The sequence below is a fragment of the Pristiophorus japonicus genome, chromosome 5, assembly GCF_044704955.1.
Source record: "Pristiophorus japonicus isolate sPriJap1 chromosome 5, sPriJap1.hap1, whole genome shotgun sequence".
Taxonomy (NCBI): Eukaryota; Metazoa; Chordata; class Chondrichthyes; family Pristiophoridae; genus Pristiophorus; species Pristiophorus japonicus.
The window spans coordinates 76,926,846-76,950,371 of NC_091981.1; the positions used below are offsets into that span (position 1 = coordinate 76,926,846).

The window sequence follows — 23,526 nt, forward strand, 5'->3', positions numbered from 1 at the left end:
AGCCTGCCCCCTGGTTGGCTCTGTTACATACTGCTCAAGGAACCTATCCCTTATGCACTCTATGAACTCTTCCTCAAGGCTACCCTGATCAATTTGATTTGTCCAATCAATATGGAGGTTAAAATCACCCATGATTATTGCTGTTCTCTTTTTACAAGCCCCCACTATTTCCAGCCTATATGCTCAAGTCCCTGGAGTGGGGTTTGAACCCACAACCTTCTGACTCAAATTGCGACTGCACCAATTTTATCCTGTCCTCAATACATCCCAAAGCTGTTCACAACCAATGAATTATTTTTAAAGTACTGTTGCTATTGTCCATTTGTACTAGCAGTAGCCTGTTTCCTTCCTTGCCTGTTACTGTCCCTGCAAGCCATTTGGGACCCCTGCCATAGTTTAGTACAAACACTTTGTCCCCTATCTCATTCCATCTCCCCCTCGAATTTCTTTCATGGTACTCAGTCAGCTTACAGCGCTTTGCCTCAACGATTTCGTGCATGTCTGGGAGGATTAATGAGAGCCTTGTTTTTAAAGTCCTTTTCATCAACAGTTGCGCGGGGGGGATCCCAGTCAATGAGTGCGGACAAGATCTGTATGCCAGCAGCAGTCGCGACAGGCGACCCTGCAGCGTGGGACCTTGGATTTTAAGCATGCCTTGTTTAATGATTTGCACTGCTCTCTCCGCCTGGCCGTTGGAGGCCGGCTTGAACGGTGCCGTCTTGACGTGATTTATGCCGTGGTCAGTTATAAAATCTTGGAATTCTGCGCTGGTTAAACACGGACCATTGTCACTGACCAATATGTTAGGGATCACTGACCAATATGTCAAGGATTCCGTGCGTTGCAAACATGGTTGCGAGGCTCTCCACAGTGGTGGAGGTTGTGCTCGAGTTTAAAATGGTGCATTCGATCCACTTTGAAAATGCATCTACAACTACGAGAAACATTTTGCCCATGAATGGGCCCGCATAGTCTACGTGCGCCCGCGACCACGGTTTGGTAGGCCAGGGCCAGGGGCTCAGGGGTGCCTCCCTGGGGGCATTGCTGAGTTGGGCACAAATGGTGCACCTTCGGACGCAGAGCTCCAAGTCCGCGTCAATACCATACAGTCATATACAACAAACAATACAGTCCCACAGAGAATGTCTTGGGGCATGTTGGTTGGGTGGGATGAATGTTAATTCGGACACTAGACAAATTTCCTCCTCGTCCTGAACAGATCTGGAGCCTCCGGTTTAAGACCTCAGTGAAAGACGACACCTCCAACAGTGTCAGCTGTGGCTCAGTGGCTGGCACTCTTGCCTCAGTCAGAAAGTTGTGGGTTCATGTCTCACTCCAGAGACTTGAGCACATAAATCTAGGCTGACACTCGAGTGCAGGACTGAGCCCTGTCAGGTGACTGTAGAAGATCCCACAACACTATTTCGAAGATGAGGAGAGTTCTCCTTAGCCAATATTTATCCCTCAATCAACATGGCCAAAAGAAGATGATCTGGTCATTATCACACGGCTGTTTGTGGGAGCTTGTTGTGCGCAAATTGGCTGCCGTGTTTCCTACATTACAAAAGTGACTACACTTCAAAAGTACACTGTAAAGCACGTTAGAACGTCCGAGGTCGTGAAAGGTGCGATATAAATGCAAGATGTTTTGTTTTCCAACAGTGCAGTGCTCTGTACGGCATTCAAGTGCCAGTTTGGATTATGGAGGGAACGTACATCAAGGTGGAATTTTCTGACAGAGGCGAGAGTGCTACTACTGGGCCAAGCTGGGGCACAGGGGCCTGGGCATTGATCCCAGTATAGCTCCTGCTCGACTTCCCTGGGCCCAGGCCGCAATCTCGCCGAATTTTCTTCCTTCCACCCACATCGGCCGATTAAAGGAAGAAGCCGCACTCACATCACCCATCCACAGGGTGGCCATGCCGCCGCCGCCCGTCTGTCCCAATGCGTCCCGGATCCAGCGGCGCTCCATCCGACAGGGAAGCGCGATTCCGTCCACCGCGACTGCCTGAGCGGAGCCTACTCCTTTCTCTCTCTCTCTCTCTCTCACTCACTCACCAGCAGCAGCATCTCCACTGTCACCATGGGTACACACCGTTTGATGCAGTCAGAGCAGCTGGCCCAACCATAAATGTCAAATTAATCCTCGATGGAACCGGGATTGGGCAGCTATATACGTCATTTAGCTGCAGCAGCGAAGTGCTGAAGCCCCCTGTGGAGGGGTCCTTCCTCACCGGCCCGGGAAGAGGGGTGAGGGGTCAGAGGCAGAGGCAGAGGCAGCGTGAGATGGAGCCTGAGGCCGGGAGTGAGGGGCAGAGGCAGCGTGAGATGGAGCCTGAGGCCGGGAGTGAGGGGCAGAGGCAGCGTGAGATGGAGCCTGAGGCCGGGAGTGAGGGGCAGAGGCAGCGTGAGATGGAGCCTGAGGCCGGGAGCGGCTGCCAAGCGGTGTTGATCGGCGGCTGTTACGAGCAAATTCTGTTCGGTTACCGGATAAAGAGGCCGGGCCAGGTGAAACTATTTCTTCCGTTAATGTCGAAATGTGGTACCCGGATTTGGACATAGTATTCCAGCTGGGACTAACCAGTGATTTACAAAAGTTTCACACAACCTCCTTTCTTTTGTACTCTGCCTTTATTTATAAAGCCAAGGATCCCATGTAAAACCAGCAAATGCTGGAAATATTCATCAGCTCAGGCAGCAGGTGTGCAGCGAGAAACAGTTAACTTCAAGTCACTGACCCTTGGTCAGAACTGGGAAAAGTTACAAATTTAGCAGGTTTTTACGCAAGTGTAGGGGCAGGGAAAGGGGGGAGGTGAGAAAACAAAAGTCTGAAACATAGATACATAGAAAATAGGTGCAGGAGTAGGCCATTCGGCCCTTCGAGCCTGCACCACCATTCAATAAGATCATGGCTGAACATTCAACTTCAGTACCCCATTCCTGCTTTCTCGCCATACCCCTTGATCCCCCTAGTAGTAAGGACCTCATCTAACTCCTTTTTGAATATATTTAGTGAATTGGCCTCAACAACTTTCTGTGGTAGAGAATTCCACAGGTTCACCACTCTCTGGGTGAAGAAGTTCCTCCGCATCTCGGTCCTAAATGGCTTACCCCTGATCATGCAACTTCGGTACCCCTTTCCTGCTTTCTCTCCATACCCCTTGATCCTTTTAGGCATAAGGGTCATATCTAACTCCCTTTTGAATATATCTAACAAACTGGCCTCAACAACATTTTGTGGTAGAGAATTCCACAGGTTCACAATTCTCTTGAGTGAAGAAGTTTCTCCTCATCTCTGTCCTTATCCTTAGACTGTGACCCCCTGGTTCTGGACTTCCCCAACATCAGGAACATTTTTCCTGCATCTAACCTGTCCAATCCCGTCAGAATTTTATATGTTTCTATGCCATCCCCCCTCATTCTTCTAAATTCCAGTGAATATAAGCCTAGTCGATCCAGTCTTTCTACATGTCACTCCTGCCATCCCAGGAATCAGTCTGGTGAACCTTCGCTGCACTCCCTCAATAGCAAAAATGTCCTTCCTCCGATTAGGAGACCAAAACTGTACACAATATTCAAGATGTGGCTTCACCAAGGCCCTGTACAACTGCAGTAAGACCTCCCTGCTCCTATACTCAAATCCTTTTGCTATGAAGGCCAACATGCCATTTGCCTTATTCACCGCCTGCTGTACCTGCATGCCAACTTTCAATGACTGATGTACCATAACACCTAGGTCTCGTTGCACCTCCCCTTTTCCCAATCTGTCACCATTGAGATAATAATCTGCCTTCCTGTTTTTGCCACCAAAGTGGATAACCTCACATTATCTATATTATACTGCATCTGCCATGCATTTGCCCACTCACCGAACCTGTCCAAGTCACCCTGAAGCCTCTTGGCACCTTCCTCACAGCTCACACTGCCACCCAGCTTAGTGTCATCTGCAAACTTGGAGACATTACATTCAATTCCTTCATCTAAATCATTAATGTATATTGTAAATAGCTGGGGTCCCAGCACTGAACCTTGCGGCACACCATTAGTCACTGCCTGCCATTCTGAAAAGGACCCGTTTATTCCTACTCTTTGCTTCCTGTCTGCCAACCAGTTCTCTATCCACGTCAATACATTACCCCCAGTACCATGTGCTTTAATTTTGCACACTAATCTCTTGTGTGGGACCTTGTCAAAAGCCTTTTGAAAGTCCAAATGCACCATATCCACTGGTTCTCCCTTGTCCACTCCACTAGTTACATCCTGAAAAAATTCTAGAAGATTTGTCAAGCATGATTTCCCTTTCATAAATCCATGCTGACTTGGACCGATCCTGTCACTGCTTTCCAAATGCGCTGCTATTACATCTTTAATAATTGATACCAACATTTTCCCCACTACTGATGTCAGGCCAACCGGTCTAGAATTCCCTGTTTTCTCTCTCCCTCCTTTTTTAAAAAGTGGGGTTACATTACCTATCCTCCATTCCTTAGGAACTGATCCAGAGTCTATAGAATGTTGGAAAATGACCCCCAATGTATCCACTATTTCTAGGGCCACTTCCTTAAGTACTCTGGGATGCAGACTATCAGGCCCTGGGGATTTATCGGCCTTCAATCCCATCAGTTTCCCTAACACAATTTCCTGACTAATAAGGATTTTCTTCAGTTCCTCCTTCTCGCTAGACCCTCGGTGCACTAGTATTTCCGAAAGGTTATTTGTGTCTTCCTTAGTGAAGACAGAACCAAAGTATTTTGTCAATTGGTCTGCCATTTCTTTGTTCCCTATTATAAATTCACCTGATTCTGACTGCACGGGACCTACATTTGTCTTCATTAATCTTTTTCTCTTCACATATTTATAGAAGCTTTTGTCGTCAGTTTTTATGTTCCCTGCAAGCTTACTCTCATGCTCTATTTTCCCCCTCCTAATTAAACCCTTTCTCCTCTGCTGAATTCTAAATTTCTCCCAGTCCTCAGGTTTACTACTTTTTCTGGCTAATTTATATGTCTCTTCCTTAGATTTAACACTATCCCTAATTTCCCTTGTTAGCCACGGTTGAGCCACCTTCCCCGTTTTGTTTTTACGCCAGACAAGGATGTACAATTGTTAAAGTTCATCCATGTGATCTTTAAATGTCTGCTATTGCCTGTCCACCGTCAACCCTTTAAGTATCATTCGCCAGTCTATCCTAGCCAATTCACGTCTCATATCATCGAAGTTACCTTTCTTTAAGTTCAGGACCCTAGTCTCTGAATTAAATGTGTGGGGTGGAAGGTAGGAGAGATTAAGAGACAAAAGGTATGATGCTGCACAAAAGGGAATGAAATGGAGTCCTTGCATGAAGCGGGGTGGGAAGAAGTGTAGTCCTGGTAGCTGTGGAAGTCAGTGGGCTTTATAGTGAATGTTTGTATTAACTACAAAACAGAAATGGGGACAGAGAAGTCAGGGAAGGGAAGAGTGGGAGATGAAGCATGTGAAGGGTGGAAATTGGAAGTGAAGTGAATTACATTTTCTAGTTCAGGGCGTGAGCAGGAAACAACACCGATACAGTCATCCATGTATTGAAAAAAGAGGTGAGGGAGGGGACCTGAATAGGACTGGGATGAAGATTGTTCCACATATCCTACAAAAAGGCAGGCACAGCTAGGTCCTCTGTGGGTTCTCATAGCAACACCTTTAATTTGGAGGAAGCGAGTGGAGTCAAAGGAGAAATTGTTCAATGTGGGAACGAGTTTAGCCAGGCGGAGGTGGGTGGGGATTGGTTGGGCCTCTGTTCAAGGAAGAAGCGGAGACAACAGAATGCTGCGGTCCAGAGGGATCTGGCTGTCCTCGTACATGAAACACAAAAAGTTAGCATTCAGGTATAGCAAGTAATTAGGAAGGCACATGCAATGTTGGCTTTTATTCCAAACGGGGTGGAGTATAAAAGTAGTGAAGTCTTGCTACAACTGTACAGGTGAGACCACACCTAGAGTACTGCGTACAGTTTAGGTCTCCTTATTTAAGGAGAGATATAATTGCATTGGAGGCAGTTCAGAGAAGGTCCATTAGGTTGATTCTTGGGATGAAGTGGTTGTCTTATGAGGAAAGGTTGAGCCGGTTGGGTCTGTAATCATTGGAGTTTAGAAGAATGAGGGGTGATCTTATAGAAACATAAGATTCTGAGGGGGCTTGACCGGGTAGATGCTGAGGATGTTTTCCCTAGTGGGGGAATCTAGAACTAGGGGGGCATAGTTTCAGAATAAGGGGTTGCCCATTTAAGATGGCGATGAGGAGGAATTTCTTCTCTGAAGGTCGTGAATCTTTGGAATTCTCTACCCCAGTGAGTTGTAGAGGTTGAGTCATTGAACATATTTAAGTCTGAGATAGACAGATTCTTGAACTATAACAGAGTTGAGGGTTATGGGGAACTGGCAGGAAAGTGAAGTTGAGGCCAAGATCAATTCAGCCATGATATTGAATGGTGGTGCAGGCTCGAGAGGCAGTATGGCCTACTCCTGCTCCTGCTCCAGTTTCTTATGTTGTGCCCTCAGGTCATCCTGGTGGGGAATAGACATGTAAAGGGATTGAATATCATAGTGAAAAGGCGACGGTTGGGGCCAGGAAACTGGAAATTGTTAAAGTGGCGGAAGGCATCGAAAGAGTCGTGGATGTAGGTGGGAAGAGATTGGACAGGGGGAGAAAAAAGAGTTGAGATAGGAAAAAATAAGTCATGTGGGGCAAGCACAGACTGAAACAATGGGTCTCCAGTGCAGTCCTGTTTGTGGATCTTGGAAAGGATGTAGAAGCGGGGTTGGGGAACAATGAGGTTAGCGGCCGTGGAATTAACTGCACAGATAGCAGTTAATGGATATGATGTAATTGGCATCATAGAGACATGGCTCCAGATCAATAAGAATGGTGGTGCAGGCTCGAAGGGCCAAATGGCCTACTCCTGAACCTATTTTCTATGTTTCTATCTGAAAGAACAGTGGTCCAAATACCAACCCCTGAGGGGCACCACTATAATTTCCTCCAGTCTGAAAGCAGCCATTCACCACTGCTCTCTGCTTTCTGTCTCTTGGCTAATTTCATATCCATGGTGCCACTGCTCCTTTAATTTCATGGACTTGAATTTTGCTAATATCTCTTATGTGCTACTTTATCAAAACCTTTTGAAAAGTCCATACACATAATCATCATAGGCAGTCCCTTGGAGTTGAGGATGACTTGCTTCCACTCTACATAAGGACTTAAGAAATAGGCAATACGGCCCCTCGAGCCTGCTCCGCCATTTAATACGATCATGGCTGATCCGATTATGAACTCGGGTCTACTTCCCTGCCTGCCTCCCATAACCCCTTATTCCCTTATTGGTTAAGAAACTATCTACTCAGCCTTAAATATATTCAATGACCCAGCTTCCATAGCTCTCTGAGGCAGCGAATTCCACAGATTTACAACCCTCTGAGAGAAGAAATTCCTCCTCATCTCAGTTTTAAATGGGTGGCCCCTTATTCTAAGATTATGCCCCTTAGTTCTAGTCTCCCCCATCAGTGGAAACATCCACCTTGTCAAGCCCCCTCATAATCTTATACATTTTGATAAGATCACCTCATTCTTCTGAATTCCAATGAGTAGAGGTCCAACCTACTCAACCTTTCCTCATAAGTCAACCCCCTCATCTCTGGAATCAACTGAGTGAACCTTCACTGAACTGCCTCCAACGCAAGTATATCCTTTCTTAAATATGGAAACCAAAACTATTCGCAGTATTTCAGGTGTGGCCTCACCAATACCCTGTATAACTGTAGCAAGACTGCCCTGCTTTTATACTCCATCCCTTTTGCAATAAAGGCCAAGATTCCATTGGCCTTCTTGGTTACTTGCTGTACCTGCATACTATCCTTTTGTGTTTCATGCACCAGGACCCCCAGGTCCCACTGTACTGCAGCACTTTGCAAATTTTCTCCATTTAAATAATAACTTGTTTTTTGATTTTTTTTTTTCTGCCAAAGTGCATAACCTCACACTTTCCAACATTAAGGGCCCAAGTTTCCACACGATAAAAAAACGGGCGCCCCTCCAAGCTGGGCGCCCGTTTTTCGCGCCGGAAAAAAACCTCGCAATTCTGGAGCGTTCTGCAGCTCCTTGTCTGTTTGGCGCGGCGCCAAGGGGAGGTGGAGCCTACACTCGCACCGATTTTGTAAATGGGAGGGGGCGGGTACTATTTAAATTAGTTTTTTCCTGCCGGCAATGCTGCGCGTTGGAGCGTTCGCGCACGCGCAGTGTGAAGGAAACATTGGCACTCGGCCATTTTTGTAGTTCTTTGTAGCTGTTTAATTTTTGAAAATTTTTTAATAAAAGCACATTGCCATCAGCACATCAGCACTTGCAGCCTTCTCACTGTCACCTCCTCCTCCCTCCCCGGGCGGGAAGAATGGGCACCCCCCCACCCCCCCTCCGGCGGGAAGAATGGGCGCCTCAGGCTGACTGCAGCATTCTCCGTGTCTGAAGCACTTTCACACAGGTAGGAAGATGGTTTATTTAATCTTTTCTTTGCTTATAAATGTTTATTCAGGTTGGATTTATTTGTATAATATTTGTAGAAGTATAAATAAGGATTTATTGTAGAATGTAATGACTTCCCCCCCCCTCCCCACCTCGTTCTGGACGCCTAATTTGTAACCTGCGCCTGATTTTTTAAATGTGTAGAACAGGTTTTTTCAGTTCTACAAAAATCTTCACTTGCTCCATTCTAAGTTAGTTTGGAGTACGTTTTCACTGTGGAAACTTTGAAATCAGGCGTCAGTGGCCGGACACGCCCCCTTTTGAAGAAAAAATTCTGTTCCAAAGTAGAACTGTTCTACCTGACTCGAACTGCAGAAAAAAAAATGTGGAGAATTGCGATTTCTAAGATAATCCGTACTCCACCAGTTGCTCCTAAAAATCAGGCGCAAATCATGTGGAAACTTGGGCCCTATACTCCGTCTGCCAAATTTTTGCCCACTCACTTAGCCTGTCTATGTCCTTTTGCAGGTTTTTTTTATGTCCTCCTCACACATTGCTTTTCCTCCCATCTTTGTATTGTCAGCAAATTTGGTTAAAAGTAAGTTCTCAGGTGACTGAAGAGTCCAAGGGCCTACAGTCTCTGTCACAGGTGGGGCAGACAGTGGTTGAAGGAAAGGGTGGGTGGGGAGCCTGGGTTGACGCACACTCCTTCCGCTGTCTACGCTTGGTTTCTGCTTTATCTCGGCGATGAGACTTGAGGTGCTCAGTGCCCTCACGGATGTTCTTCCTCCACTTGGGACATTCGTGGGCCAGGGATTCCCAGGTGTTGGTGGGGATGTTGCACTTTATCAAGGAGGCTTTGAGGGTGTCCTTGAATTGCATCTACTCACCTGGGGCTCGCTTGCTGTGTTGAAGCTCCGAGTAGAGCGCTTGCTTTGGGAGTCTCGTGTCAGGCATGCGGACAATGTGGCCCGCCCAACGGAGCTGATCGAGCATGGTCAATGCTTCGATGCTGGAGATGTTGGCCTGAGCGCGAACACTGACGTTAGTGTGTCTATCCTGCCAATGGATTTGCAGGATCTTGTGGAGGCAGAGCTGGTGGTACTTCTCCAGCGTTTTGCGGTATCTGCTGAATATAGTCCATGTCTCTGAGCCATCGACCACACTACATACATGTAGATGTATATATTAAATAACTTGAAGAACTTTGATCTGGAAGTGTCCACTGCTGTTGAGAAGTACTGAGTACTCTTATAAATTGCTGACTGAAATTGTGCTGTTTGCCCTTTTTTTAAAGAGTTGGGATCCAGAAGCTGACTTTACCCATCATGCTCACACGGCCTCTTTAACTATTGTGGCTGTAAATGATCAGTGTGTGGCAACGGGAAGTAAAGATGAAACTATTCAGCTGTATAACATGAAAAAGAAAATTGATCAGGGATCATTATTGCATCATGATGGTGAGTAAAAATATGCTTTCAAACTTTGATTTTGATCTTCTTGCAGGTTGATATGGTATAATGGTTAGTAAAGGATGTCTTTTTTGAAGAGCATACTGGCTAAAGAAGTTCTGAATGCATTTTAGGAATTCCGCATCCTCTGTACCATTCTCACTGCTTTTTTCCCCAGTTAATGGGCTCAATTTTCCCCAGTGATTTGCGCCATTTTTTTGGAGTTGGCTGCTTTTTTTGGCGTATTAAGTTACATTTTTGACGTATTTCTTTTCAAACTTTCCCCCTGTGATCTGCGCAGGCGCAACGGACTTAGTTATGATTTTTCTAGGCCAGTTTATTTTCACCTCAGAGGCGTTCCCTCATATCTGCGCCGGTTTTTTCAATTGTTCGCAGTTTGGCTAACATTTTTCTCCATTATGTTGGCGTATCTGGCCACTCCCAAAAAACTTTCTGGTGAGTTAAGAAATCAACGCACATTCACAAATCTGCGCTGAGAAGACGCCATTGTTTTTAAATCGAAGATTTTGGAGGGAGTCAAGAACACTGTCAAAATCAATAATAAAGTTTAACGAGTTTTTACCTGTCAACGTAGAAGTAAATTTAATGGATTTCACAAGTTTTCTCATTTTTTAACTCATTCACCTGTCACCACCGAACGTCTTGAAGAAGGCTTGGAGGTTTGGCCGGCAGAATCGGCCCCTCGTCCGGACACAGTGGCTCGGGGTTCGGCTACAAAACATGCCGCGGGGCAGGAGGGTGGAGGAGGGAGGACCGGGACCGATCTTACGGCTTGTAGCCCAGGGAGGGGGAGGGAGAGAGGAGAACCTGTGCTGCCTGCTTTCTTCCCGTTTTGAGCTTCTTTGATAGTTTCACTTTTAAGTATGGGGGAAATACTGACAATGCCATACCTTGTGCGAGCCTTCTGCATCATGGTGCTACATAGGAGACAATTGATTAGAGCTCATCGCATCAGGAACATCAGAGCCCGTAGGGTGCTGGGCAGGAGGCCTTGCCCACCTCAGGTATATCGAGACAGGCGTTCGTACCTGCACCTGAGTGATGCAGACTGTGTCAGAAGGCTGCGTTTCCACAAAGAAGTTGTCCGTGAGATCTGTGAATTGGTGAAACCAGACCTGCAGCCAAGAAGCGTCAGGAGGACTGCTTTGTCAGTTGAAGTGAAGGTTACAGCTGCACTTTCATTCTATACCTCCGGATCGTTTCAAGTTACAACTGGGGATGTGTGCCATCTCTCAGCATGCAACACATGTCTCCATTCGCTAGGTCACAGCTGCACTTTGTGCGCGGAGGAATGACTTCATAAAGTTCCCCATGACCGCCTAAGCAATCCATAACAGGGCTGTGGGCTTCTCGAGGATTGCCGGCTTCCCAAAGGTACAGGATTGCATTGATTGTACCCATATCGCCCTGTGAGCACCTTTGCAGGATTCTGAGATGTACAGGACTAGAAAAGGCTTCCACTCCGTTAATGTGCAGCTCGTGTGTGACAACATGCATCGCATCATGTCAGTCAATGCAAGATATCCTGGCAGCACCCATGATGCGTTAGTCCTAAGTGACAGCGTTATCTGCCATGTTTGAGCAGCTGCCAGAAGGGCAGAGCTGGCTACTGGGAGATAACTAGTACGGCCTCACCACCTAGCTCATGATGCCCCTAAGTGTAACCCGGGCGGAAGCTGACTGTCAATACAACATGTCGCACATTGTGACGCGCAGCATCGAGAGGACCATTGGCATATTGAAACAGCGTTTCCGATGCCTGGACCATTCCGGAGGCTACTTGCTGTACTCCCCTGAGACTGTCGGTCAGTTCATTGTTGTGTGCTGCATGATGTATAACTTAGCCATCATGAGGCAGGAGCACCTGCTAGTGGAAGACCCACCCGCGGTGAGAGTGGCTGATGATAATGGTGTGGAAGATGCAGGTGACAAGCAGGATGAGGAAGCCATGCAAGTGCCTGAGGCTGGCGCACGACGGCGGAGGAGGGTGGGCCATCGTGTTCCTTTAGTAATTGCTCGAGCCTTGCGCCAGCAACTCATCCGTGAACGCTTCACTGATGCCTGAGGGCTCAGCGACAATTATTCCACATCGACATGTTTATTGTTTGGAGCTGTTCCGTAATGTGTTGTGTTAATGGTACACAATTCAGTTTTAATGTAAAATATATTTTATTCGAAAGTTTACAATGTACTTAACTTGAATAAAATTATTCTTGTATCAAACTTTAATTTAATATCACTCTTTAAGATCACTTAAAAATTTTAAATTAACATAACTTACAAAAAACTTTGAGAACAGTTACAACAGTAACAATAATAACAACAACAAAGAAAGGCTGCACCTATCTCTCGTCGGAGAAATGGAGCAGCAGTCGGGAGGCCTACAAGAGGCTCAGCGGGGAGTCCGGGGAGCAGCAGTTGGGAGGCCTACAAGAGGCTCAGCGGGGAGTCCGGGGAGCAGCAGTTGGGAGGCCAGCCAGTGCAGCTGCAGGGAGAGAAAGAAAAAAGTAGAAAGAAATCGAAGGGTGAAGTCACAGCCAAGGGGGTAAGTGATTGGTGAGTAGTTTTTCTTTTTCTTTATTAGTAGGTAACCTTTAGCATTGTTGTCAAATTAAGTTAATCTAAGGGTTAAGTCATGGCAGGAGAGCTCGGACACGTGTCATGCTCCTCCTGTGTCCCTGACGACTACATGTGTGGGAAGTGTATCCGGCTGCAGCACCTGACAGACCGCATTGCGGCACTGGAGCTGCGGGTGGATTCACTCTGGAGCATGCGCGATGCTGAGGATGTCGTGAATAGCACGTTTAGTGAGTTGGCCACACCGCAGGTAAAGGATATACAGCCAGATAGGGGATGGGTGACCAACAGGAAGAGCGATGGAAGGAAGGTAGAGCAGGGATCCCCTGCGGTCATTCCCCTGCAAAACAGATACACCGCTTTGGGTACTGTTGAGAGGGATGACTCCTCAGGGGAGAGCAGCAGCAGCCAAGTTCATGGCACCGTGGGTGGCTCTGCTGCACAGGAGGGCAGGAAAAAGAGTGTGAGAGCAATAGTGATAGGGGATTCTATTGTAAGGGGAATAGATAGACGTTTCTGCAGCTGCAATTGAGACTCCAGGATGGTTTGTTGCCTCCCTGAAGCAAGGGTCAAGGATGTCTTGAAGCGATTGCAGGACATTTTGAAGGGGGAGGGTGAACAGTGTCGAAATCTCGACCTCCGATAAATGACTCAGACATAAGAGCATAAGAACATAAGAATTAGGAACAGGAGTAGGCCATCTAGCCCCTCGAGCCTACTCCGCCATTCAATAAGATCATGGTTGATCTGGTCGTGGACTCAGTTCCACTTACCCGCCCTCTCTCCGTAACCCTTAATTCACTTATTGGTTAAAAATCTATCTATCTGTGATTTGAATACATTCAATGAACTAGCCTCAACTGCTTCCTTGGGCAGAGAATTCCACAGATTCACAACCCTCTGGGAGAAGAAATTCTTTCTCAACTCGATTTTAAATTGGCTCCTCCGTATTTTGAGGCTGTGCCCCCTAGTTCTAGTCTCCCCGACCAGTGGAAACAACCTCTCTGCCTCTATCTTGTCTATCCCTTTCATGATTTTAAATGTTTCTATAAGATCACTCCTCATCCTTCTGAACTCCCAACGAGTAAAGACCCAGTCTACTCAATCTATCATCATAAGGTAACCCCCTCATTTCTGGAATCAGCCTAGTGAATCATCTCTGTATCCCTTCCAAAGCTAGTATATCCTTAAGTAAGGTGACCAAAACTGCACGCAGTACTCCAGGTGCAGCCTTACCAATACCTTATATAGTTGCAGCAAGACCTCCCTGCTTTTGTACTCCATCCCTCTCGCAATGAAGGCCAACATTCCATTCGCCTTCCTGATTACCTGCTGCACCTGCAAACTAACCTTTTGGGCCAAAAAGAGTTTCATGCACAAGGACCCCCAGGTCCCTCTGCACCACAGCATGTTGTAATTTCTCCCCATTCAAATAATATTCCCTTTTACTGTTTTTTTTTTCCCCAAGGTGGATGACCTCACACTTTCCGACATTGTATTCCATCTGCCAAACCTTCGCCCATTCGCTTAACCTATCCAAATCTCCTTGCAGCCTCCCTCAGTCCTCTACACAACCCGCTTTCCCACTAATCTTAGTGTCATCTGTAAATTTTGTTGCACTACACTCTGTCCCCTCTTCTAGGTCATCTATGTATATTGTAAACCGTTGTGGTCCCAGCACTGATCCCTGTGGCACACCACTAACCACCGATTTCCAACCCGAAAAGGACCCATTTATCCCGACTCTCTGCTTTCTGTTCGCCAGCCAATTCTCTATCCATGCTAATACATTTCCTCCGACACCACGTACCTCTATCTTCTGCAGTAACCTTTTGTGTGGCACCTTATCGAATGCCTTTTGGAAATCTAAATACACCACATCCATCGGTACACCTCTATCCACCATGCTCGTTATATCCTCAAAGAATTCCAGTAAGTTAGTTAAACATGATTTCCCCTTCATGAATCCATGCTCGTCTGCTTGATTGCACTATTCCTATCCAGATGTCCCGCTATTTCTTCCTTAATGATAGTTTCAAGCATTTTCCCCACTACAGATGTTAAACTAACCGGCCTATAGTTACCTGCCTTTTGCCTGCCCCCTTTTTTAAACAGAGGCATTACATTAGCTGCTTTCCAATCCGCTGGTACCTCCCCAGAGTCCAGAGAATTTTGGTAGAATATAACAAATGCATCTGCTATAACTTCTGCCATCTTTTTTAATACCCTGGGATGCATTTCATCAGGACCAGGGGACTTGTCTACCTTGAGTCCCATTAGCCTGTCCAGCACTACCCCCCCTAGTGATAGTGATTGTCTCAAGGTCCTCCCTTCCCACATTCCTGTGGCCTGCAAATTTTGGCATGGTTTTTGTGTCTTCCACTGTGAAGACGGAAGCAAAATAATTGTTTAAGGTCTCGGCCATTTCCACATTTCCCATTATTAAATTCAGCTCCGGCAGAAGTTTCTTTAATTTACTTGCTCGCAAGGGAAAGGTCACACTCAATCAATGGCTAAGTGAACACCTCCGAAATGGTACAGTTTCACGAGATATTTATACAGTAAAACCCAAGTTATGGCCTCTCCTTGTGTATTGGCTCTGTCTCGCAGTCAGTGAATACAGATAAAGAGTTAATTACTTCATCCTTGTCCTGACATGGTTTCCAGATATTTCCTTTTGTCAGCGTTATTAGTTGGCCAGCCGGCCATTATTCGATGAGAGTGTGGTAATGAGCTACTGCCTGCCTTGCATTGTGTCAGGATTGTCCAGTTTCTTGGTCAGTTATCTTTTTGCATCAAATGGATGAGGTCTCTACAACAGATAATGGCTGGTGGTTTGGGTACTTCGAAAAGGTGGGGTGGCGTGGAACTGGTGTCGTATCGACAATAGGAGAGCACCATGGGGGGGAGGTACTTGTCTCAGCAGGACTTGCCTTCTAGCTGTCTGGTGGCTATCAGCCCTTTCAAGCCAGGTTTAGCTGTTTATGCAAGCCGACTGCTTTTTGCAGAAATTTCTGGAAGGACCAGGACTCCATTTTGTTATATATTAAAAAGGGCACAAAAATACCGTGTGATATCAGCTTAGATAAAAATACATTTCCACATTCCCCCATTTTGTCCTTCACAAGGACAACTTAATCCATTCTGATATTGTACAGTGTCTCTATTTCCATTTCCACACAAGAGCCTTCAGTAGTTATTGCTACCATAACTCTAGCCGTGGTCTCGGTAGGTAACATGGTTTTTCCCACCCTGGCACAGCAACACTTAACCAAGACAAATAATAGTCTTCGCCCTCTATCAGCAGGAATATGATCAAACACTGTACCACAGATCTCCCTAGGGATCCCAACCATCCCGATGCCCAACCCCACAAGGTGATATCATCCTGGCCAACTGTCTGTTTATACTCTATTACCTTTTTCCTAATGTATTCAGCTAGACTGCCGGTTTCTTCTGATTTATCTGGGATATACGTACAGCATTCTCCACCTATTAATGTGCATGTCCCTCCTTCCTTGGCTAGGAGATAATCTAAGGCCATACGATTTTGAAGAGCCACTGTTCGAATAGCTACCATTTCATCATTCACCCCTTCAAAGGCTTGGGAAGTTGATTCGACTAAGTTAGCCAGTTCCCGTAACTGCCATTCGGTTGATGCTATTCCATAGGGTGGCACCATTACCTTGAATATTCCGTTTAGCCATGTCAAATCCCGTTTAAATCTATGATTTCCATAGGCATCCCTTAGAGTCTTTATTGATCTGATAAAGGGTACCACATATCTTAAGTAACAGGACCCTGTCCAGTTGGCTGGTAACCATGGGTAGGCTTTATGGCCACAAATAAAGTAGGTGCAATTATAGGACGTCAGCTCTTGGTCCTTTTGTGCCATCCATACTCAAGTGGTATCACCTTCCCACCCTTCACCTGGGGCTTTGTTATGGACTATTGTCCAGCCAACGGTTGCTATCTTTCTCCCATCAGTGGGATTAGTTGTGGCTTGCCATTTAGTCATTTGAGAACACTTGCTGCGTCCCATTTCTGGTCCTTTAGTCTCATTACTCACTAGGCATATTATACCTTCAGGATTTCCTATTCTGGGAGTAATACTTAGGAAGGGAGGCTGATAGTTATTATTATAATTGGGCTGGTACCATCCCTGGAAGGCTGTAAGTTTATACCCTGCTGACCTCCATTCTGTTTGCTCCTTCGTTTCTGACACCTTGGTTAGGTTTGTCCTATTTTGCACTATCAGCCATTCTACCATTTCTGATTCGTTAAAGGGGACAGATCTCAGGGGGGGATACCTCCTTTGGAGTGGACAAGTACATGGGAACATATCCAACAACTCGACAAGTTTCTTTCTTGAGCATACTTATGACTCAGTGCCATAAATACGTTTACTTGCAGTTCCCTTCGGTGGCGTGTCTGTACCCCTGGTATAATCAACAATGCAAAGTAAAACCCTGTCAAGCCCAGCACCATCAGTCCCCATAGTCCATACAGTTCTTTATTCAGTCTTCCTTTTTCTGTTCCTCTGGTTCCTTTTTCCCTTCCTGGTTGGGTGCCCTTTTGCAATGGGACGCATGGATCCATGTTGGTCTTTCCTTTACCTTGATTGCAGTATTAGTCACCAGCAAGACCTGGTATGGTCCTTCAAATCTTGGTTGTAGACTGCTTTTTCTTTTAAAGATTTTGATGTAAACGAATTCCCCGGGCTCCAGGTTATGACACTTCCCTTCCGCTGGCTTGACTTGAGCTTCCTTTACCTGTGAATGAAAGCTGGAAATACATTTGGTTAGTGCAATACAATAGTTCAACATATTTTCCTCCATTTTGTGGATGTCCATCTGTTTTGCAGTAAATGGTGTTGTAAAAGGTAGTCGTTGGGGACGTCCCATAACTATCTCATGCGGTGACAGGCCTGTTGTTCTGTTGTTGCAGATCGCATTACCATCAAAGCTAAGGGCAGCAGTTCTGTCCATTTCAGTCCAGTGTCATTGCATAATTTTGCCAGCTTATTTTTAAGCATTCCATTATATCTTTCAACAAGTCCAGCTGATTGTGGATGATAACTGCAATGAAAACGTTGATTAATCTGTAAAGCTTTACACATTTCTCTTATGACAGTTCCCGTGAAATGTGACCCGTTATCACTGGAAAGCTTAGCAGGGATTCCGATTTCTTTTAACAAACATTTAGCAACAGTAGTGGCATCGGCCTTTTTACATGGAAAGGCTTCAATCCATCTAGAGAACACATCTACAATAACTAATACATACTTGAATCCCATACACATAGGTAATTCAATAAAATCCATCTGTAAATGTACAAAAGGCCTGACTGGATTTGGGTGGGAGGCAGATTCTACTTTTTCTGTCTTACCCGGATTCATTGTCTGACAGGTAACACAATTTTCACAGATTTGTTTTGCAATTGCCGAAATATAATCTGCCATCCCCCCTTTGCCTGCATGTGTGAATGTATGAACACACCGGGCAATCCATGGAAGTAAGGATCTGGGCGCCACCACGTGGCCATCGTGGTGAACCCATATTCCTTCTGGATTTTTATAACATTGATCCTTTGTCCAGGTCACCACCTCCTCTGTACTGGCCTGTGTCTGAAAGGCCAACACATCATTAATAGTGGGTGGCGGGTCTGAGCAATTATAAGGTTCGGATTTGATAACAGTTCAACTTCATATTTAGTGGTTCTTGCGGAGGTTAGGTGTTGGGTGGCACATTTAGTAAAATCTCGACAGAGTGTGGGATGTATAGAATGGTCTGATGATTTAGAGTTATTGTCTGAGCCTGTTACATAGCATAATAAGCTGATGCCAGCGAAGGAAGACATCCTGGTAGTCCGCGTGCCACTGGGTCTAGTTGAGTACTGAAATATGCTACCGGCCGCTGCCTGTCCCCATGTAACTGAGTCAAAACAGATTGTGCAAAACCTGATTTTGTGATGCACAAATAAGTTGAATAGCTTGGTGTAATCTGGTATTCCCAAGGCTGGTGCTGAAGTGAGGGACTGCTTAAGACTCTGGAAAGCATTCTGGGATACTTCATTCCAAATCCTTCTTTAAGCATTTTGAGAATATAGTAGATTCATTCACAGCTCGTAGGTCATGGACAAACCTCCATTTGTCACTATTGGGCTTCTGAACCGGAAGAATCGGTGTGTTACACAGACTTCTCATTTATGCTTATAGTGATTCACAGATCACAGAATGTAAAGTACTTGTTTTCTAATTTTATTAAAAGGCTTCCAAACCCAAGATTTTTCCAATACACCCAAAATGTTGATCAAGGAGATCACCTGAAATATCTCAAAATCCCAATTCAAATATTGTACTGCCACTCTATCCAAAAAAAAATCCTCTTACTGAGCTAGAAGCTTTTATACCAAGGACAATGGGAGTGTACTTCCCCAGCCTACACCTCGAGAGACCCACAAAGGCTTTTTAAAAAAAAAAAAGGCATTACAACTTCCCTTCCCTGTTCTTTATCTCACTCCTAGACTAAATTTATGTCTTTCATACCAATATAATCAATGATTGCGTGTCTTCTTTCGACAAGTAAGTGAGCGTGTCAAATAAATTCTCTTTTTAACCACCGGGACCATGTCTCAACAAACCTATCCTTTGTGCATTTCCTAGCTCCGTAACTTCTCATCCGAATAAATCCACACTTGCGTTTCTAACTTAAAATGTCTTAAACTTCCCACATACAGGACAACACTATGAAGGGTTAAAAAACTTCACTCTGTTTGAAAAAGTGGGTGGAGCTAAAACAAACGGGCAGCTCCACAACCCTTCCAAACAGGTTTCCAGACACATGAGAAAAAAAAACACAGAAGCACTCTCATTCAAAGACAAGACATTCACAAAAGTCTCTCCATTCAATAAAGCTTTTTTTCCTGTTGGCCAGCTTTATTTTTTTTTGAATCCATAAGTCACTATCCGGTTCTCTTTTTTTTTTCATATTGATTTACTTCCTCTGTTAATTTTACATGGGCTTGAAGAATCGGAACCCAGGCCTTTTCTATTACTTTCCTTTTTTTTTACCTCTTCTACCTGGATCTCTGTTTATAAGACACTCCTCTAGACATGTTGTTCCCTCTAAATTAAATGAACCATCGGGTGGAAATGGCCTGTTTTCACCCTTAGTCCATTTTACCCATTCTCTTAGGTGGTCAATTGAAGACTGACAATTCTGGAGCATAAAATGGGCTGGGGTCCCTTTTGGTGGTGGTTTACTTGCTCCAGCCCCCATTCTGGATGATTAAGATTTTCCACAGTTTCTGATCTCACAATCCTTTCGGCCAACCGAGTTCTCTACGCCCACTTCTCCTGGCCGTTACGTGGCCTGAAAAGGCTCTTAATTCGGGCTCAGTCTGGGTGTGTGAGATATGTTGGCACGAACCAACCGTAGTTGATCAATCAGTTACTGTTTCTTTTCTTAATCAATCCTTGTTTTTCCAAATCACAATTTTCCCTAGTGACTCTTCCCATTTCTCTAATTGCAATGTCGCACAAAGGTATTGTACACAACAGTATAACAAGGACAACTAGGACAAACAACATTCACGCGAGTATACAAATCATAACCTTAAACTCTATCTAAACAAATAATCAATTCTCAGTCTGCGTTGTACGCCACTACAGACCGAGTCCTTAACTTATCCTAATAAAACTTATGGTTCCATTACCCTAACTCTTATCACGATCGATTAGCGCTTTTTTTTCTAATCTTATCACTTAAGAACCTTTTTTTTTTCCCCCTAATAGCGCTGTTTCTACCTTACCTACTGAAACCTTCCCCGGGCTGTTTCGAGATTTCTTCAGAACCAGTTCTCTTCTGCTTGCGAGCTGAGAAAGAAATGGTTATAAAAACTAACTTTAGCTTTTAAATGTCGAGTCTCGTAGATTGCAGTACCTCCCCTGTGGACAACAGATTACATATGCGATTCAACAGTGAAGAAACCTCTTGTGAGCAAAAGGCTCACCTTGTTTTGGCCATTGAAGCCTTTCACTGGAGAGGCACTATGCCTGTATCCGTTTTACTCACAGGGCAGAGTATGCATCTCGGTGGAACCTCCAAGAAGTAACTGTCGAAATCTCAACCTCCGATAAATGACTCAGACACCTTCAGCTCCGGCAGAAGTTTCTTTAATTTACTTGCTAGCAAGGGAAAGGTCACACTCAGTCAATGGCTAAGTGAACGCCTCTGAAATGGTACAGTTTCACGAGATATTTATACAGTAAAACCCAAGTTATGGCCTCTCCTTGTGTATTGGCTCTGTCTCGCAGAAAGTGAATACAGATAAAGAGTTAATTACTTCATCCTTGTCCTGACATGGTTTCCAGATATTTCCTTTTGTCAGGGTTATTAGTTGGCCAGCCGGCCATTATTCGATGAGAGTGTGGTAATGAGCTATTACCTGCCTTGCATTGTGTCAGGATTGTCCAGTTTCTTGGTCAGTTATCTTTTTGCATCAAATGGATGAGGTCTCTACAACAGATAATGGCTGGTGGTTTGAGTACTTCGAAAAAGGTGGTGTGGTGTGGAACTGGTGTCGTATAGACCATAGAGCACCATGGGGGGGGGGGGGGGGGGGGTTACTTGTCTCAGCAGGACTTGCCTCCTAGCTGTCTGGTGGCTATCAGCCCTTTCAAGCCAGGTTTAGCTGTTTATGCAAGCCGACTGCTTTTTGCAGAAATTTCTGGAAGGACCAGGACTCCATTTTGTTATATATTAAAAAGGGCACAAAAATACCGTGTGATATCAGCTTAGATAAAAATACATTTCCACAACAGCCAGTTGTCAAGGTGCATATAGGTTAAAAAAACAGGATGAGGTCCTACAAAACGAATTTAGGGAGCTAGGAGCTAAATTTTAAAAGTAGGACCTCAAAAGTAGTAATATCAGGATTGCTACCAGTGCCACGTACTAGTCAGAGTAGGAATCGCAGGATAGCTCAGATGAATACGTGGCTTGAGGAGTGGTGCAGAAGGGAAGGATTCAAATTCCTGGGTCATTGGAATCGGTTCTGGGGGAGGTGGGACCAGTACAAACCAGACGGTCTGCACCTGAACAGGACCGGAACCAATATCCAAGGGGGAGTATTTGCTAGTGCTGTTGGGGAGGGGTTAAACTGGTATGGCAGGTGGATGGGAACCTATGCAGGGAGACAGAGGAAAGTAGAATGGGGGCAGAAGCAAAAGATAGAAAGGAGAATAGTAAAAATGGAGGGCAGAGAAACCCAAAGCAAAAAGGGCCACATTTCAACAAAATTCTAAAGGGGGAAAGTGTGTTAAAAAGACAAGCCTGAAGGCTCTGTGCTTCAATGCAAGGAGTATTCGTAATAAGGTGGACGAATTAACTGCACAGATAGCTGTTAACGGATATGATGTAATTGACATCGTGGAGACATGGCTCCAGGGTGACCAAGGCTGGGAACTCAACATTCAGGAAGGATAGACAGAAAGGAAAAGGAAGTGGGGTGGAGTTGCTGGTTAAAGAGGAAATTAACCCAACAGTAAGAAAGGACATTAGCTTGGATGATGTGGAATCGGTATGGATGGAGCTACGGAGTACCAAAGGGCGGAAAACGCTAGTGGGAGTTGTGTACAGACCACCACACAGTAGTAGTGAGGTTGGGGACAGCATCAAACAAGAAATTAGGCATGCGTGCAATAAAGGTACAGCAGTAATCATGGGCGACTTTAATCTACATATTGATTGGGCTAACCAAACTGGTAGCAATGTGGTGGAGGAGGATTTCCTGAAGTGTATTAGGGATGGTTTTCTCAACCAATATGTCGTGGAACCAACTAGAGGCCATCCTAGACTGGGTGATGTGTAATGAGAAAGGACTAATTAGCAATCTTGTTGTGCGAGGCCTCTTGGGGAAGAGTGACCATAATATGGTAGAATTCTTTATTAAGATAGAGAGTGACACAGTTAATTCAGAGACTAGGGTCCTGAACTTAAGGAAAGCTAACTTCAATGGTATGAGATGCAAATTGGCTAAAATAGACTGGCGAGTGATACTTAAAGGGTTGACGATAGATAGGCAATGTCAAACATTTATAGATCACATGGATGAACTTCAACAATTGTACATCCCTGTCTGGAGTAAAAATAAAATGGGGAAGGTGGCTCAACGGTGGCTAAAAAGGGAAATTAAGGATGGTGTTAAATCCAAGGAAGAGGCCTATAAATTGGCCAGAAAAAGCAGCAAACCTGAGGACTGGGAGAATTTTATAATTCAGCAGAGGAGGACAAAGGGTTTAATTAGGAGGGGGAAAATAGAGTATGAGAGGAAGCTTGCCGGGAACATAAAAACTGACTGCAAACGCTTTTATAGATATGTGAAGAGAAAAAGATTAGTGAAGACAAATTTAGATCCCTTGCAGTCAGATTCAGGTGAATTTATAATGGGGAAAAAAGAAATGGCGGCCCAGTTAAACAAATACTTTTGGTTCTGTCTTCATTAAGGAAGACACAAATAACCTTCCGGAAATACTAGGGGACCGAGGGTCCAGTGAGAAGGAGGAACTGAAGGAAATCCTTATTAGACGGGAAATTGTGTTAGGGAAATTGATGGGATTGAAGGCCGATAAATCCCCGGGGCCTGATAGTCTGCATCCCAGAGTACTTAAGGAAGTGGTCCCAGAAATAGTGGATGCATTGGTGATCATTTTCCAGCAGTCTATCGACTCTGGATCAGTTCCTATGGACTGGAGGGTAGCTAATGTAACACCACTTTTTAAGAAATGAGGGAGAGAGAAAACAGGGAATTATAGACCGGTTAGCCTGACATCAGTAGTGGGGAAAATGTTGGAATCAATTATTAAAGATGAAATGGCAGCGCTTTGGAAAGCAGTGACAGGATCGGTCGGTCCAAGTCAGCATGGATTGATGAAGGGGAAATCATGCTTGACAAATCTTCTAGAATTTTTTGAGGATTTTACTGA

General features: G+C 45.0%; 2 protein-coding genes across 6 annotated transcripts in view; one reads left to right on the top strand and one right to left on the bottom strand.

Moving 5' to 3' along the window:
• trnau1apb (tRNA selenocysteine 1 associated protein 1b) overlaps positions 1-2,020 on the bottom strand; it is a 43,693-nt gene extending 41,673 nt beyond the window's left edge. Inside the window, exon 1 of one of the 2 annotated variants that reach the window (XM_070880735.1) lies at positions 1,898-2,020. In XM_070880735.1, coding sequence (XP_070736836.1) covers positions 1,898-1,972 — 75 coding nt within the window. In that variant the 5' untranslated portion in view covers positions 1,973-2,020. Of the gene's footprint in view, positions 1-1,716; positions 1,799-1,897 lie in introns of those variants that run through there. The other variant, XM_070880736.1, reaches the window with a different exon arrangement.
• Positions 2,021-2,254: 234 nt separating this feature from the next.
• The window catches only part of LOC139263833 (p21-activated protein kinase-interacting protein 1-like), a 101,690-nt gene continuing 80,418 nt past the window's right edge, over positions 2,255-23,526 (top strand). For all 4 annotated transcript variants that reach the window (XM_070879890.1, XM_070879892.1, XM_070879891.1 and 1 more), the window contains exons 1-2: positions 2,255-2,508; positions 9,788-9,950. In XM_070879890.1, coding sequence (XP_070735991.1) covers positions 2,287-2,508; positions 9,788-9,950 — 385 coding nt within the window. In that variant the 5' untranslated portion in view covers positions 2,255-2,286. The remainder of the gene's footprint in view (positions 2,509-9,787; positions 9,951-23,526) is intronic.